At 45.1% G+C, this 17,427-nt stretch overlaps 2 protein-coding genes across 3 annotated transcripts in view; both read right to left on the reverse strand.

The window, feature by feature from the left end:
- The window catches only part of trip11 (thyroid hormone receptor interactor 11), a 21,658-nt gene extending 14,425 nt beyond the window's left edge, over nucleotides 1–7,233 (reverse strand). The window contains exons 1-5 of one of the 2 annotated variants that reach the window (XM_029460132.1): nucleotides 6,597–7,230; nucleotides 3,480–3,556; nucleotides 1,093–1,203; nucleotides 243–536; nucleotides 42–110 (exon numbers count right to left, since the gene is read on the reverse strand). In XM_029460132.1, the coding sequence (XP_029315992.1) occupies nucleotides 42–110; nucleotides 243–536; nucleotides 1,093–1,203; nucleotides 3,480–3,556; nucleotides 6,597–6,735 (690 nt within the window). In that variant the 5' untranslated portion in view covers nucleotides 6,736–7,230. Of the gene's footprint in view, nucleotides 1–41; nucleotides 111–242; nucleotides 537–1,092; nucleotides 1,204–3,479; nucleotides 3,557–6,596 lie in introns of both variants that reach the window. The other variant, XM_029460133.1, reaches the window with a different exon arrangement.
- A 2,283-nt stretch (nucleotides 7,234–9,516) lies between these two features.
- Nucleotides 9,517–15,752, reverse strand: golga5 (golgin A5). Its single transcript, XM_029460517.1, has 13 exons — nucleotides 15,561–15,752; nucleotides 14,331–14,990; nucleotides 13,627–13,821; nucleotides 13,322–13,541; nucleotides 13,110–13,233; nucleotides 12,704–12,907; nucleotides 12,291–12,461; nucleotides 11,969–12,097; nucleotides 11,782–11,880; nucleotides 10,919–11,141; nucleotides 10,670–10,769; nucleotides 10,524–10,587; nucleotides 9,517–10,292 (listed from the first exon to the last, which is right to left on the reverse strand). The coding sequence occupies exons 2-13, from the start codon at nucleotides 14,980–14,982 to the stop codon at nucleotides 10,212–10,214; spliced, it is 2,262 nt and encodes a 753-aa protein (XP_029316377.1). The 5' UTR covers nucleotides 14,983–14,990; nucleotides 15,561–15,752; the 3' UTR covers nucleotides 9,517–10,211.
- Between the last annotated feature and the right edge of the window lie 1,675 nt (nucleotides 15,753–17,427).

Consider the following 17,427-nt stretch of genomic DNA (forward strand, 5'->3'; position numbering starts at 1 on the left):
ATTCTTCCAGAAAATATTATTAATTCTGGCAACAAATTCACCTTAATAGTTCTTTGCAGTTTGAGAATCTCTCCCTGGTCGCTGTTACCGGCGCCTGCTGATGTTGAAGCCTGAAGTCAATAAGAAACAATACATCTCCTCAGAAACACAGAATAGAGTTTATGTAGTTGAGATAAAGTCTACAGCTGTGCATCATCGTTATAATACCTTCAGTCTGCTGCTGCTTTAAGTCTTATAATCACCTGAGACATTCTCCTCCAGTGAGCCGCCTCGGCCTCCAGACGCATGACTTCTGTGGACAGCCGGTTGATCTCCTGCTGCGACCAGAGGACGTCGCTGAAGTCCATCTCATCGCCGTGGAAGCCCTGGTGGGCCCCTGAGGGCCGCGGCAGGAAAGAGGAAGCAGAAGAGGAAGTCGTGGTGGAGGAAGAAGTGGTGACAGGCAGCATGGCGGGGCCGACGGAGGCCGACTGCTGCAGCGTCTGGAAGTCTTCCTGGAGGCCACTCTGCCGAGCCTTCAGGTGACTGATCTCCACCTGGGAGACCAACCAAACCCCACATTCAAATACTGAAGCAACTCAAACGCTGCGAAGCTTCTTTATTCTATAATCTATTTAAAAGATGGGATTTGTGCAGTTGCAGATGCAGATTAGTATAATATTATTAATATAGAAATCCTTTATTGGTCCCACAACGGGGAGATGCACCTCGTTACAGCAACAGAACATGTGAAGTAAACACAATAAATAAATAGAATAAACATAATATAAATACAAATATAGGTTGCAAGCATAAAATACATTTAATAAGAGCAAAAGTCAAACTAAACTTTCCCCATCTAAAGTATTCATAAATCGTATTAAATATATATATTTTAAATATTGTGTAAATAACCCTAACCCTCTCTAACTTCCATACAGTAGTTAAGAGACGCATTGATAGAGCGATCTATGCAAAATGTTTGTACCGTATGCCGGTGCATGTTCTCAGTAACACAAAGTGTCCTGAGTCTGCAGAAATTCATATTATATATCTTTTTTTAAATCACAGCACAGATCTAAAGGCTTGACTCATGAATACAGATGTACGCACGTCTCTCTGTTGCAGAAGGGTTCTGTTCTCCGCAGACTGTCTTTTAATCTGGAGCTCTGATGCTTCCAGTTTCTCCTCGAGCTCCGCATGAAGCTTCCTTAATCTGTCATGCTACAACAAGAGAGAAGAGAATCAATAACACACACACACACACACACACCACACACACACAGACACACACACACACACACATGCAGAGAGACGCTTAAAGGCTCTTCAGCTTTATCACAACAGTGATTTCAAACATCCTACAGATAATATTTACTATTATTAACAAATCCCATGAAATCAAATCAAATCAAATCAAATTTATTTGTATAGCCCAATATCACAAATTATACATTTGTCTCAGTGTGCTTTACAGACTGTACAGGTTACAACATCCTCTGTCCTTAGACCCTCGCATCGCACAAGGAAAAACTTCCTAAAAGAAACCCCAAAATTAAAGGGGAAAAAATGGAAGAAACCTCAGGGAGAGCAACTGAGGAGGGATCCCTCTCCCAGGACGGACAGACGTGCAATAGATGTCGTGTGTACAGGATAAACAACATAGTACAAATACAACATTTGACAGAAATTATGTTGTGTTGGAAAAAAAAAAAAGAAATAGAAAGTTTGGATGAATCCAGGAAAAAAGACAACAAAGTGTCTGTGTGTGTGTCTGTGTGTGTGTGTCTGTCTGTCTGTCTGTCTGTGTGTGTGTGTGTCTGTGTCTGTGTCTGTGTCTGTGTCTGTGTGTGTGTCTGTGTGTGTGTGTGTGTCTGTGTGTGTGTGTGTGTGTGTGTGTGTCTGTGCGCGGGAATCGGATCCACTGCAAAGTGAAATGTGTTCCTTCGTCTTCCCTCTTCCTCCATGTTTCCATGGATTCATGGAGATGGTGCTGATATTTATTCCCGCTGCTTAAAGCACATGAGTGTTGATGTGGAACACGTGCAGCTCTGACGTGCAGCTCTGACGTGCAGCTCTGACGTGCAGCTCTGACGTGCAGCTCTGACGTGCAGCTCTGACGTGCAGCTCTGACGTGCAGCTCTGACGTGCAGCTCTGACGTGCAGCTCTGACGTGCAGCTCTGACGTGCAGCTCTGACGTGCAGCTCTGACGTGCAGCTCTGACGTGCAGCTCTGACGTGCAGCTCTGACTGTGCAGCTCTGATGTGCAGCTCTGTGCTGCAGAGGAATGAGGCTCAACAGGTATCACAGAGCACAAATATCTACCTGACGTGGCAAGCAGGACATAAACATATCAACCTCTTTAATCGTTATAAATATGCGTTGAATGTTAACACTTTCCTATAAAAATGTTTAAGGAATATAAAATAATTCTTCTGGGGAAAATATACAGTGAGAATATCTAAGTGACTGTAAAACATTCAGCGACAACTATTTTAAATTTCAACCCAATCCAGAGAAAAATAAGCAATTGAGGAAGAAATAATCTGGAGAAGGATTTTGCAAAGTCTTGAAAAGAAGTTTTATATATTTTTAAAGAAAATCCATGAAATGAACTGGGAGTTGGAATGACTCTAAAATAAAAACTTTTTAGGCCGAGGTTGGTAGTCCTGTAGTCCTGTACAGGAGACAACCGACTTCAAACAGCTGTAATTATGATGCATTCAGGCTCCTGTGATGGTTCCATTTCAGGAGTTTGGAAGTCGTTCTTCCGACTTCGGTGTGTTCATGACTTTAAAGTCTTGATGTGGAAACAACATGGACGCTACAAAAAAAGTGTTGTTGCATTTATTTAGTGTTTGAACAACATGTTAGGAGCCGTTTTCAGTATTTGCATGGAAACTCATTTTAACAACACCACTTGAATGCAGCAAAAATAACATTTAATTGCAGCGTGTCAGTTACAGGGCAGGTGTTGCAGAATGGTGTCTGCAGCATGGTGTCTGTGCATGGTGTCCTTGCAGCATGGGTCTGCAGCATGGTGTCTTTTTATGCATGGTGTCGCTGCATGGTGTCTGCAGCATGGTGTCCTGCAGCATGGTGTTGCCATGGTGTCTCAGCATGGTGTCTGTGCATGGTGTCTGCTGCATTGGTCTGCATGCGTGTATGCATGGTGTCTGCCAGCATGGGTCGCAGAATGGTGTCGCAGCATGGTGTTTGCAGATGGTTGTAGCTGCATGGTGTCTGCGCATGGTGTCTGCAGCATGGGTCGCAGCATGGTGTCTGCTGCATGGGTCGCAGCATGTGCTCAGCATGGTGGTATGCTGCATGGTGTCTGCTGCATGGTGTGCTGCATGGTGTCTGCTGCATGGTGTCTTGCATGGGTCTGCATGGGTCTGCCAGCATGTTGTCTGCAGACATGGTGTCTGCATGGTGTCTGCTGAGAAGGTTTATATAGTTTTATCCCTCGACTTCTGAATAAATGCACAGATAATCTCACCTCGATCTCTGAGAGGTAAACGCAGCCTCGGTGTCGGCCAACTTGGAATTGGACATGTGGCAGTTCTGTGGCAGCGTCTGGAGTTCGATGGGAAAAAACAGCATTGAATATAAAACACAACATGTGTAAATCCATTTACTGCAAAGACAGTAAATTCATTAAATATAAACATAATCTACAAACACAACAGAAAGTGTGTTTCTCAGGTTTATCTGCCATGACACATTCAAGAGATAATCACTGGTGACTTGTTACCCCCGTCTCAATCTTAGTCACACACACTCACTCACACACACACATTTGCTCACATGACAAACAAACATTTCTGTGATCTGAACAGCTGCACGAAGCTCAGCCAACACTTAAAATTACAACTAAACTGACACTTCAGGAAAATCTAGTTCCAGTTAATGTCGTCTCTGATTAACGTCTGAGATTTAAGCTCTAAGGCCCGGCGTGCAGAAAGCACCGCAGCTGGCTGCTGCTCTGTACTCAGTGATAAGAATTCATTCTTCTGATTTCTGTGAGTGTGAGTTGGAGATCTGCGGTCAAAGTTCTCTTTGCGTCAACACTTTATCACTGTTTGCTTCAGAGTGACGGCACTTTGGGGTTTCACTGGCCTTATGAGATGGAGCACTTTTAAAAGGAGCTCCATAATTATTGCATTTTGATGTCATAAAATACTCATGAGGCCAGACTACGGTCTCGACCCGCTGGAAACAACACACCAGGCAAATTACTGACTTACTGAAGCATTAAATTCAGAATCTGGCTTCAACATTTCAAAGGGAAAATCACTGGAGTTTATTTAATCATGAACCCTGTAATCTGCTCGCATCAGACAGTTCGCTGCTCCACGGACAATGAAAGAGGCGACGACACCGACTGACAATGTTGGTCTGAGAATTTATGCAGAGCTGCAAATAATGATTTATTTCATTATCGATTCTGGTCTTTAAAATGTCAGGAATAGTGAAAAAGTTCCATCTCAGTCCCAGGGGATCTTATCTTGTAAGATAAGATGTTCTCTTTAAGATGATATGAAACAGAGCAGCAGGAAGCTGAGTTACCGCTCAGGACCCGGAGCTGCATCCTTCTGTTGGTTTCTTGTTATTGTGGGAAATTAAACAAACTAACACTTTAGAAAACCGAAGTCGACCGGCAGAACTCCCGCTCTGAGAGGTCAAATTACTGCTTTTGTCAATGGAGTCTGGTGTGTTTGATGAGAGCACAGATAACGGCTTCAGTTCCCGTCACAAAGGCAAGCAAGGTGAAGTATTCGAAACACAGCGGACACTTATAGCGATATTGATTTCTTTAAGTGTCTGAAACACATCCAGAGCTGAACATTGTTTAGCTTCCTGCCTGTTTGTACAAACTGTGGAGAAGAACCTCATTTAACCCAACTTCAAAACATCAGAACTGTCCCTTTAACACTTCTGACCCGGTTCATTCTAACGCTACAACATGTCTTTTCCCAGATCTGAAACCAGGTGGAGGCACGGATCTCAGCTCGTCTGGCTGATATCTCTCGCTGGATGGCCGCACATCACTTGAAACTCAACCTTGACAAGACCGAGCTCCTCTTCCTTCCAGGTCAGGGCTCTCCCATCCAAGACCTTACCATTAACATCGGCACCTCTGTTTCCACGACTCTGACTGCAAGGAATCTGGGTGTGACGCTGGACAACTAACTGTCCTTCGGTTCCAACATCGCTGCAACAACCCGCTCCTGCAGACACACTCTGTACAACATCAGGAGGACACGTCCTCTACTGACGCAGAAGGCGACGCAGGTTCTTGTCCAGGCTCTGGTCATCTCCCACCTTGACTCCTGCAGCTCCCTCCTCGCTGGACTGCCTGCATGAGCCATCCGACCTCTACAGCTCATCCAGACTGGTCTTCAATCTACCCAAGTTCTCCCACAATGCACCGCTTCTCCGCTCCCTTCACTGGCTACCAGTGGCGGCCCGAATCTGCTTCCAGACTCTGGTGCTGGTCCACCGTGCTGTGAATGGATCAGCCCCTTCCTACATCCAGGCCACGGTCGAACCAGACACCCAGCGCGTTCACGTCGCTCTGCGTCGACCAATCGGCTCGCCACTCCCTCACTACAAACAACACCGCCTGTTTGCTATCCTGCTCCAACATGGTGGAACGACCCCCCCATTGTCCCCAACAGTCTTTACACCTTCTGCAGACTGAACACTCACCTGTGTCGACTGCACCTCGACCCATGAAGACACTAAATAACTGTTCTTTGTATGTTGCACTTCAAACTGTCTGAAGACAGCGTTCACTGAGATTCTTGCTGTTCAGAGTTGTGTCTCCAGGATTGTTGTGTTTATTAAAGAATTATTTATAATCCTGTGTGTTCAGTTAGCTTGAGACACTGACACACACACACACACACACACAATGCAGTGGTGTGTGTGGAGGAAGCACCACACGCTGTAAGTTAAACTGTAAGTCACTTTAACAAACCTTCAATAGTGAGAAACTACAGAAAGAAAAGTCTTGACTCTCATCTCAGAGTCAACAGAAGAGCAATAGAAAAGAGTTCTCCATGTTGACACACACACACACGCGCACACACACACACACACACACACACACACACACACACACACACACACACAGAAACAGCTCTAACAGCTTTGTTATACTGTTGTGTTGTAGACTTATAGTAAACTGGTCTTATGTTTGTTTCTAGCACCGTGTACTTGACATAATTCAGATGTTATAAGTCATCTCTCCGTGCTCAATCTACATCTTTACCCAGAGCTGAACTCATGACTTATGTTAAGTCAAACCTTTTTGGTAGTTTTCCAGTTGCTGGATGCTTCTTTGATAATTTACGGAACCAGTTTCTAAGTTATCTTTCAGTTACTGGATTTCTTTCTCTGAGATATATTGACAGTCTTCATAAAGACCGACATCTTTATATTTTACACGTCCTGGGAATCTAAAGATGATTTCATTCAGCTATTGGTTTAGGCTGCTTGCTGTAGTATTTCTTTATATCCATGTTTATTCTCTGTTAGAGGAATACTCTGTGCTCCAGCTGAGAGTCTGATGATGTGACCACCAAGGAGATAAACAGGAACACAAACTTACCTCCTACTTCTTCCACCCCCTCCAGGAGCATGTCTTTGGTAAAGTTTGATATCTGCCCGGTGAAGGAGGACAGGCTCCCACCGACCTGGCCCAGAGACTGACCGAGGCCGGAGCCGATTCCACCCAGCCACGATGACATCCTGCCGGCTCCAACACGAACCAAAACAAAGCAGGGCCGAACAGTGCTGGGGGGGGGTTAGCCTAGCTTAAACTCCAGAGGTGATACAGTCAACTTGGTCATCAAGCTGAACTGTAAGCTCTACACGGCCTCGGTATTCACTTCAAACCCACTTTAATGGAAACGAAGTCGCTTTCCAGTCTGACAGACGCTCAGTTAGCGAAGAGGCTGCTAACAGCTGATCGCCTGAAGGAATCTGTGAAGACTAAGCTAAGCTAAGCTAAGCTAAGCGACGCTACATATATAAATATATTATATCTAGCTAACACTTTAGATTACGGTCTTACGTTGAGCTTTGTGTCGTCTACGGAGAGAGCGACGGGGATTTTCAGCAGTTTTTAGCCGGTCTGTAAACAACACAGCGACCAGAAAGTGCCACCTCAACTGCAGCCATGTTTATCAGCTCGGCTCGACGGCTGTCAGGTTTGACGTGGACACAGGACACGGCCGCGGTGCATTGTGGGATACTGGAGGACCAACACATTCAAGGTGCGTTCAAGAAGTCAAGTGATTCAAGTTTATTTACATTTAAAAACAACAAACGTTGACCAAATGGCTTTACAACGAGGGTTAATTGAAGCCTAAGTAAGAATAAATACAATTAAAATAAATAGCTATTATTAAAAGAACTACTACATGCGCAGTAAATAATTAGCGTATAAATATTTTAAGATTAAAATTAATAAATCCCTAAATAATACTTAAAAATTCAATATCAATATCAATTTTCATTCAATATAGTTGTCTTGGATTGATTGTTGTAGTTAGTTTGTTTGATAATAATAATAATAATAATAATAATAATATATTTTATTTATAAAGCGCCTTTCCAAGCTAAAAGCAATCTCAAGGCGCTACAATGCAGGACAACAACAACAACAACAACAACAACAACAACAACAACAACAACAACAACAACAACAACAACAGAGGTAACATTTCACAGAAAGGCTTTTGTGAAGACAAAGGTTTTCAGGCTCTTCTTGAAGGAGTCGTCGGCCTGTGGAGCCCTCAGGTGTTCTGGGAGGGAATTCCACAGGTGAGGAGCGGCTGAGCAGAAGGCCCGATCGCCCATGGTGCGGAGCTTGGTCATGGGGGGGTGGAGCAAAGTTTTTTTAGAGGAGCGGAGGTTGTGTGTGGAGGTTTGTTGAGGGAGGAGTTCCTTAAGGTAGGGGGGAGCATTTCCGTGTATGCACTGATGGGTGAGGAGGGAGATGTTGTACTCGATCCTGAATGCGACAGGAAGCCAGATGGAGGTGATGTGGGTTATGGGGGAGGACTGGACCTGGTGTGGTGTGGTGTGCCAACTAAAGTAGCCTGTTTTTGAGCTATTTAATTGAAGGAAATGTTCTTTCATCCTTTATCTCCTCAAGGCACGTGTTCAATGATGATGATGATGATGATGATGATGATGATGATGATGAAGATGAAGATGTCGACAGTGGGGCTGCATGTGGCATCAGGTCGGTTTTTATATATAGCTGCGTGTCATCAGCGTAGCAATGGAATGGTATTCCATGCTGGCTGATGACACGGCCAAGGGGCAGAGTGTAGAGGGTGAACAGAGTGGGGCCAAGAACCGACCCTTGAGGGACACCACAGGTTACTGAGTGTATCTGAGAACTTGCACCTCCCAAGGATACATACTTCTGTTCTTCCAGAGAGGTAGGACTGGAACCAGCTCAGGGCGGAGTCAGAGAGTCCGATGGTGTAGCGGAGGCGCTGAAGGAGGATCTGATGGTCGACCGTGTCGAACGCTGCAGTCAGATGAGTAGAGATGGGGAGCCAGCGTCAGCCGCCATCAGCAGGTCGTTGGTGACCCTGACCAGAGCTGTTCGGTGTTGTGGGCGGAACGGAAACAGGACTGGAATTTCTTAAAGAGGCAGTTGGCTTTGAGATGGTCCTGAAGCTGGGCTGCAACTACCTTTTCCAATACCTTTGATAAAAATGGCAGGTTGGAGATGGGCCTGTAGTTGTGAGGACATCCAGGTCTAAGGTGGGTTTTTTGAGAAGAGGTCAGTTTTTAGAGCAGATGGGACATGACCAGTCTGGAGCGAGAGGTTAATGGACTTTGGTGATCAGGGGGCTCAGAGCATAAATGTTGGATTGTACCAGGGCTGTGGGAAGAGGGTCCAGTGCGCAGGTAGGAAGGTTTCATCCTGCGGATGACGTCCTCAACCTCTTGCTGAGAGATCTCCATCGTTTACCGTTACTATTTAAATTATTATTCCAAAAAAAGGGGAATTCTGTTGCAATTCAGTGTTTAGCTAAAGAGTGAACAGAGTTTCTTAGCATTTCAAAATGAGTGAACTAAACTGTATAATCTCAATTAGTTATTTATATTTATACTTTTTCTCTTTCAGTAGGGGCATACATATACTGTATCTGTAAAATACATCTTAATGAGCCTGCCTGATACACTGACAATTAAAAAAGAATATTTTTTAATCTTGTAAGGTTAGTAATTAATATATATAAATAAAAATAAAAATATAAAAGAAAATATATATATAAAAACATATAAAAACAATCTTTTTTAAATATAAATATATTTTTAAAAATTATATATATAAAAAAGATATATATATATATATAAATATATATAAAAAACAAAAAAATATATATTAAAGAATATATATATAAAAAAATACAGTATATATATAAATAAATACAAATAATTAAAGTTTTCACGACACGACGAAAGTGTGCCAGGAATCAATTAATTCCCCTTCGTTTCCTGAATCATCTAACGCTATTTATTCCCAGCAAGTCGACACTTTATTCCCTCGATCCAGAAAACAACAACATACATTATCACTTTCAAAAGGTAGAATAGTTTTACATAAAACTGTGTTCAGCAGGAGATACAACAGGACAGACATACAGATGCTTAATGGTGCTGGATGCTATGAAAGTATGAATCACTTGTTTTAACAAATAAATACTTTAATAATTTATTGTACATTTACCAAATTATTACTGTGTTGTTAAAATGATGAGAGCGTAATGAGACTTTATTAGGACTCCAAACTCACATTGTTGGACTTGGTCTCTCCTCATGACCAGTAGAAAAGTGCCAGGCCGGGTCGTTTCTTCTAACGTGTTTATTAAAAGATCCTTCTGCTTTTATTTTTACATCGTGCTAAATACAATCTCTCAAGAGACCAGAGGTCTGAAAGCAGATGATGAGAACACAGATGTGATTTAATGTCCAGACCACCAATACAATATATCACTCTGGAATTAATTACTTTAAAACTTAATGCAGTTATCGATCTTCAGTTGTAAAAAATAAAGAATAAATCGGAAATGTCTTTTCTTTCATAGCATTTCTGTGCAAAACAGGGCGAGTCAGGACCCAGAGCTCGTATTCCAGCAGCCGTACCGTCCTCACACCGAGGGGAACAAACATCCTATAACACCCGACTGTAAAGCTTCTATCTTCCATCAGGATGAGCATGGTGCATCTCTGGGGTGTACGTCAGCAGAACAATCATGACCCACATGTGCAGCAACGCCTGCGAGAAGAAGTCCAAAGGTTTCCATGAACATCAAGATGCAAAATGATCAAACTGTACTTTCTTTAATAAACTGCTTCCTGTCCACGGTGAAAAGATTCCTTTTGAGGTGAAACATCAACATTGAGTTGAAGATGGAAACATGTTGTGAAGTTATGAGAAGCAGCAGCACTGGACTCTGACTCTACTCACAGCATCATGTTCATGATATGCAGCCTCTCAAATACTCACGATGTACAGGATGACGAAGACTCTGGCCATCGGGTAACGCCTCAAGAAGATACCCAGTCTGATGCTGAAATGACAAGATGTCACATTTATCACGGGGTCACACCTCTCTGAGGAAACAGGGACGTTACACTACAGGGACATGTTACCTGAAGCGGTCGATGGTGCTCGCTGCCTTGCGGACTTTGCCATAAACTCCTGGACTGTCCTGATCACTGAACAGGACGGGGGTGTTTCTTTGGCGTGCCACTGAAAATACAACGCGCGGGGAAAAGGAATCGAGAGTGAACTCAGAATAAAATCTGACGCATTATGAAGAGAACGTCTTTATTAAGCAGCGAGACAGTGAGCGTTGTGTGTTGTCTGATATGAAACACTAACATCTAAGCGTCCCCCACCTGCTCCCTCCACACCGCTCATGTTGATGGTCGGCCCCCCACTTTGACCCCCCGGACTGCTCTTCAGCTGCTGCTCCAGGCGCTCCAGCTGGAACACCAGGGAGCTCTTCTCTGTGCCCAGAGCCTCCAGCATCGTCTGCTTCTGGATCAGCGTCTCCGTCAGCTGGTGGAGACGGTTCTCCAGCTCCGTCTGGCTGCTGCTGCTCAGAGTCTTGTTGGTCAACTGCAATGACATCATCAATGCTGTCAGTCAAACGTGTCCATTTACCATTTACTATTTATCGTTACATTATTAGAATGTCTTTGAATGCTGTCTCCAGCCTCTCAGACGTGGAGTTCTGCTGCTTTTCTGTTTAACGTCACATGAAAGTGAACATCTTTGGCTTTTGGACAAAACAAGACATTTAAAGACACTCTGGACTTGTTGTCACGCTCCGAGCGGCGGGAACATTCTGCTGGAGGATCTGAGAGCGACTGCAAGTGTTCAAATCTTTAAATGTAAACTTAAAACCTGAGAAATATTTATGTATTCTTTTATTCTATTCGATTAGTCCCTTATTTTATTGTATTTAAGTTGTTTTACCACCATTACCTTTTTATAGCTTTAATTCTATTTAAATTTAAATTGTTTAAGGATTAAATTGTATGTTCTGTAGATTTGACTTCTTCTGTCTAATGTTGAGCTCGTCAGGTGAACTGCTCGCACCTGTACGAAGCTTCTATATCAATAAAGTTTGATGGATTGATTGACGGGACTTTGAGAAACTGGATGGACATTGTTCTCGTCACGGAGCAGATGTTGCCCCGACCCAGGAAGAGGTTCTCATCATGCACATGCACCGTATAATTAGAAAGCGACGCACCTGGTTCCTGAGCTTCTGGATTTCATCCTCCCGGTCCTTGATTCTGCTCTGCAGAGAGGTCTTGGCTCGATGCTGCTCTTCCTCGAGGTACTGCAGCTCCTACCATTTAAGGAAAATACACAACATAAATCCCACATTAAGCGAAGTTTCAGGAGAAATACTTGTGTGATAGTTTGAGATATTGTACCTGTTTGTAGCGCTCCACCTCAGCCTCCACCTCCTTCTTCACTCTGTTCTGAAACATCTGTTGCTCCTCAAACTGCAGCTGCTGCTCCCGCCAAGCATCCGCCTCCGTCAGCGCCTGGTTCTCCAAGTCCTGCCAGATAAAGACATCAATCAACATCTCAACTGCAGTCGTACACAGACAATAAACACACAAATACATTCAGACTCCAGGTGCATCAACCACACAGCACGTGTAGAGATGAGAAGGTGTCAGACGAAGTGATTCCAGGAGTTTCAGGATATTTTGATGGCTTTATATTGAAAGTACTTCTAAAGCCTCTCACCTGTATTTCTATCCGGAGCGTGTGCAGCTGCCCCTGTAGCTTCTGGATGTCCTCCTTCTGCAGTTCCCTCTCGTGACGCAGGTCCTCCAGCTCCAGAGCCATCGCCCCGCTGCCGTCCAGAGTGTCCAGACCAGACCCCTCCTTCAGACTGCTGATCAACTTCTCTTTGGACTAAAGCGCCGTTTAAAAAACATCAACAGCAGCTCAACAAAAATACAGGAAGATTAAATCCTAAAAGAAAAAGCTCTAAATCTGTGTGTAAAACAAGAGCGAACACACAGACACACAGATACACACACACACAGACACACACACACACAGACACACAGATACACACACACACACACACACACACACACACACACAACACACACACACACACAAACACACAGACACACACACACACATCTTACTTGCAGGATGCGTGAAGCTTTGTGCTTGTAGTCTTGTAACTCCATCTTGGCGAGCTCAGCTGCAGCTTTGGCACTTTTCAGTTGCGGTTGGAGGTCGTCGACTCGGAGCTTCTCGTCCGCAGCTCGCCGCTCCGCTGCGGTCACCGTCTCTGCGAGCGTCTGCCTCTCAGCCTCCACTCTGGACAGGCGGCCCACGTACTCACTCTACACAGGAACAGGTCGAATCATTGTTTAGGAGGTAAGGATCATACGAGTCGTGTTTCTATTCTTAGATTTAGTGAATTTTATTTTATCTATTGAATTATTTATTTAGAAGATTTCTCTCTTTATGGTTTATTAAATAACTTTGTCCAGATCCTCCCGCCCTGACTTCACTATAAACGAGGATGAAAGGCGCCATGTGCACCTGCATCTGCCGGTAGTTGTCCTGTTCCCTCCTGACGCCCAGTTCGGCGTCTCGCAGCCGCTCCTGGATGGTTTCCAGAGCTTGAGACTGCATGCTGCTCCCTTCGGAGTGGTCTTGCACAATTCTAAAAAACCAGACAAGGAAAAATAAAATCTGAACCAATTGATAAAAGCTGAATCTGATTTCTTATTCAGGAGGTTACAAAAGTTCACCTCGACCGTTCCTTCTGTGCCTCCTCTAATGCCGCGCTGCGGGACTTCAGCATCTGATCTGCCTCATCAAGTCGGATCTTTAGGACCGCGAGTTGACCGTCTTTGGCAGACATGGCTTCTGTAAGGTCGTCGACCTTTAAGCGAAGTTCCCGTGACATGCGGTCCCCCTGAGATTGCTCCGAGTTCCATCTGTCTGCACGTAGACGAGCCTGGTTCAATTCTAGAGTAGAAAACCACGTAATCAATACAGAGGGGAGGTGCAGAAATGTCGGCCATCTTTGTTCCCGTTTGCTCTCATCTCTTACCGTCTTGCAAGTCTTTTGCCCTCTGGATGACTGAAGACATCTCCTGGTTGAGGGAGCCCACCTCACTGCGCAGCAGCTGGTTCTCCAGACGCAGGCTGGACAGGATGTGGCTCTGTGGCTCCTCTGTGGGAGGAGGCTCCGGCCTGCTGGGCTCTAGAGGGACCACAGAGCCTGAGTCTGAACTCTCAGGTGTGTCTGTGGTGAAGAACAACAGATATATACATTTATATAAGAAATTATAAAAGCCTGAAAACTGTGTAAATAAAATATAGAAAAATGGACATTTAAATCCCGGCTTTAAATCGGTACCTTTGCTCACCTGTTTGATCTGTGATGAGCACATCTAGTGTGTTAGACACTAAGAATAATTACAGACATCAACAAGTTACATTTACTATTAACAGAGTAATATTCTATTCTTTTGTCTAAAACAAAGAAACAACAAATGATGACAGTAACGGCATGTTACAGTTCGTTTACGAGAGACAAAAGAAAAATAACTTTGTTTACACAAGTAAATGACTCCAACTGCTTTTAATGTGTAATTAATGAAGTGTGCTTATGTTTAGTTTGTTGCTCTATATGATATATATATATATATATATATATATATATATATATATATATATATATATATATATATATGATCTGAACAGTGCTCTATAAATAAAACATGTCATTATTATTATTATTATTGATTGTACCTTGGCTTTGTTCTTTGGCAGAGCTCTCATCTGATGTTTTGATGCTGTGAGTAGACAGGGAGCTCATGCTCGAGGCCCTGGACACACCCCGGGTTGAGGGGGGCGTCGACGGGGCCGAGGGGATGGTATGAGGAGAGGTGGAAGGAGGTGGCGTTGGGTTTTGGGCCTCAGTAACCGGAACTGCCACTTTCACAAGTTCTCTTCTTGAATCACTCCTGGCGCTGACTGGAGGCTCCGAGCTGTTCAGAAAGTCAAAGAGCATGTCATCGTCCACATCCTGCTCGCTCTTTTTGGGCCTCACAAAGCCAGACGAGGTCTTGGCAGAGTTGGAGGCACTGCTGCCAGAACTAGAGGGGATACTGGCCACGTTGGCAGAACCAAGCAGGTTAGCACCGGATCTCTTAATGTTGGCAGCTGCTGCAGGGATGTAGCTGGGTGCCTCCTCAGAGGATGCATAGGCATGCTGTGTTGCAGGTGCGAGGGTCTTGTACCCCGCAGTGTCGTATTCAGGTTTGACAACGGATTCTTCTTCATAGGACGACGAAAAGGACGATGATCTTTCCTGGTTTATGGTCAGGGCAGTGGCAGCTCCCTGGTCCACTTTGTTCAGGAAGTCTTCAGCTTTCCCTGCCAAGTCAGCAAACCAAGACATTGTGTTTCCTAAAGGCAGAAACATAACAGCACGATTAGAGGATGACAGTGGCTTTTTTTTTGCTGTGGAGGCGGTCTTCACAGTTCAAATTGCAAAGGAACGCAGATCAAGGACGATTAAATGCAATTTGAATAGTAAACATCTGTTGTGCAGATATCAATGTCTAAAATCAAGACAACTGCCCACAAATCTGAATGCATAGATTTAAAGTATAACTTCAGCCATAGGCTGTAGGTGTGTAATAATTACACATTTGACCCCGGGAAAATAAAACCCTGTGAAGGGTGTCGTTCATTTGTCATTTTGAGAGGATATTATTGCTCCCGTGAATGCACCATTTCTGCACAGCTAGCATGCTAGCTCAAGAACTCAACAGAGCCAAAGCGGGATGATTCGTTATTATAACGACACTGCATCGTTTGTGGTAACAATACGTGGACATAAAGTAGTTATTACACGAGTCGTCAGCAGCCGGACTTGCGTTGTCATTAAGTAAACACAGTTGGATCAGGATAAACTCCATCGATGCTAAAGCTAACAGGCTAGCTAGCTACTGAAGGAAAGCCTCTCAAACGTACCGTTAGAAGCGTGACCAAGTGACAAAGTGCCTCAGCTACCGCCGGGGTCCAGCTGGCGGACACGAGAGAGGAGCAGCGTGCGGATAAACCCGGACAGGTGTCATTATCTGTCAAAGAGGATGTTAGTGATCTTCTCAATACGTGGACCAGGAAGCGCCGCAGAGCGAGGACCCCACAACAGAGCGACTGCGGAGAAGCCTGATCACAAATCTGCGGTTTGTTATGAACTAAATACATATTATAATATCAAGAGATATTAAATGTAACAGTAACAGGATGGATACAATACGGTTTGTGTAATGCTCACATTTACCAGAGGTGGAAAAGTGTTTAAAATAGTAGAATGGCTCCTTCAGTGTTCCATCCATCCATCCATCCATTGTCTACTGCTTATCCGGGATCGGGTCGCGGGGGCAGCAGCTCCAGTAAGGAACCCCAATCTTCCCTTCTCCGGGCCACATCCTCCAGCTCCGACTGGGGGATCCTGAGGTGTTCCCAGGCCAGTGAGGATATATCATCTCTCCACCGAGTCCTGGGTCTTCCCCGGGGTCTCCTCCCAGCTGGACGTGCCTGGAATACCTCCCTAGGGAGGCGCCCAGGTGGCATCCTTACTAGATGCCCGAACCACCTCAACTGGCTCCTTTCAACGTAAAGGAGCAGCGGCTCTACTCCGAGTCTCTCACGGATGGCTGAGCTTCTCACCCTATCTCTAAGGGAGACAGCCAGCCACCCTGTCTGAGAAAACCCATTTTCGGCCGCTTGTACCCGTGATCTCGTTCTTTCGGTCATGACCCAGCCTTCATGACCATAGGTGAGGGTAGGAACGAAGATCGACCGGTATATTGAGAGCTTTGCCTTCTGGCTCAGCTCTCTTTTCAGTCACAACGGTGCGGTAAAGTGACTGTAATACCGCCCCCGCTGCTCCGATTCTCCGGCCAATCTCTCGCTCCATTGTCCCCTCACTCGCGAACAAGACCCCGAGGTACTTGAACTCCTTCACTTGGGGTAATGGCTCATTCCCTACCCGGAGTAGGCAATCCACCGGTTTCCTGCTGAGAGCCATGGCCTCAGATTTGGAGGTGCTGATCCTCATCCCAACCGCTTCACACTCGGCTGCGAACCGATCCAGTGACTGTTGAAGGTCACAGACCGATGATGCCATAAGGACCACATCATCTGCAAAGAGCAGCGATGAGATCCTCAGGTCACCGAACTGCAACCCCTCTCCTCCACGACTACGCCTCGATATCCTATCCATGAAAATCACGAACAGGATTGGTGATAAAGCGCAGCCCTGGCGGAGGCCAACATTCACTGGGAAACGAGTCCGACTTACTGCCGAGTATCCGGACACAACTCTCGCTTTGGGCGTACAGGATTGGATGGCCCTCAAAAGTGACCCCCTCACCCCATACTCCCGCAGCACCTCCCACAGTATCACCCGGGGGACCCGGTCATACGCCTTCTCCAGATCCACAAAACACATGTAGACCGGATGGGCGTACTCCCAGGCCCCCTCCAGGATCCTTGCAAGAGTAAAGAGTTGGTCTGTTGTTCCACGACCAGGACGGAATCCGCATTGTTCCTCTTCAATCAGAGGTTCGACTACCGGCCGAACCCTCCTTTCCAGTACCTTGGAGTAGACTTTACCAGGGAGGCTGAGAAGTGTGATACCCCTGTAGTTGGCACACACTCTCTGGTCCCCCTTTTAAATAGGGGAACCACCACCCCGGTCTGCCAACCCCTAGGCACTGTCCCAGACTTCCACGCAATGTTGACGAGGCGTGTCAACCAAGACAGCCCCTCAACACCCAAAGCCTTCAGCATTTCTGGACGGATCTCATCAACCCCTGCGGCTTTGCCACTG

This window comes from Cottoperca gobio, chromosome 22 (genome assembly GCF_900634415.1).
Source record: "Cottoperca gobio chromosome 22, fCotGob3.1, whole genome shotgun sequence".
Lineage (NCBI taxonomy): Eukaryota > Metazoa > Chordata > Actinopteri > Perciformes > Bovichtidae > Cottoperca > Cottoperca gobio.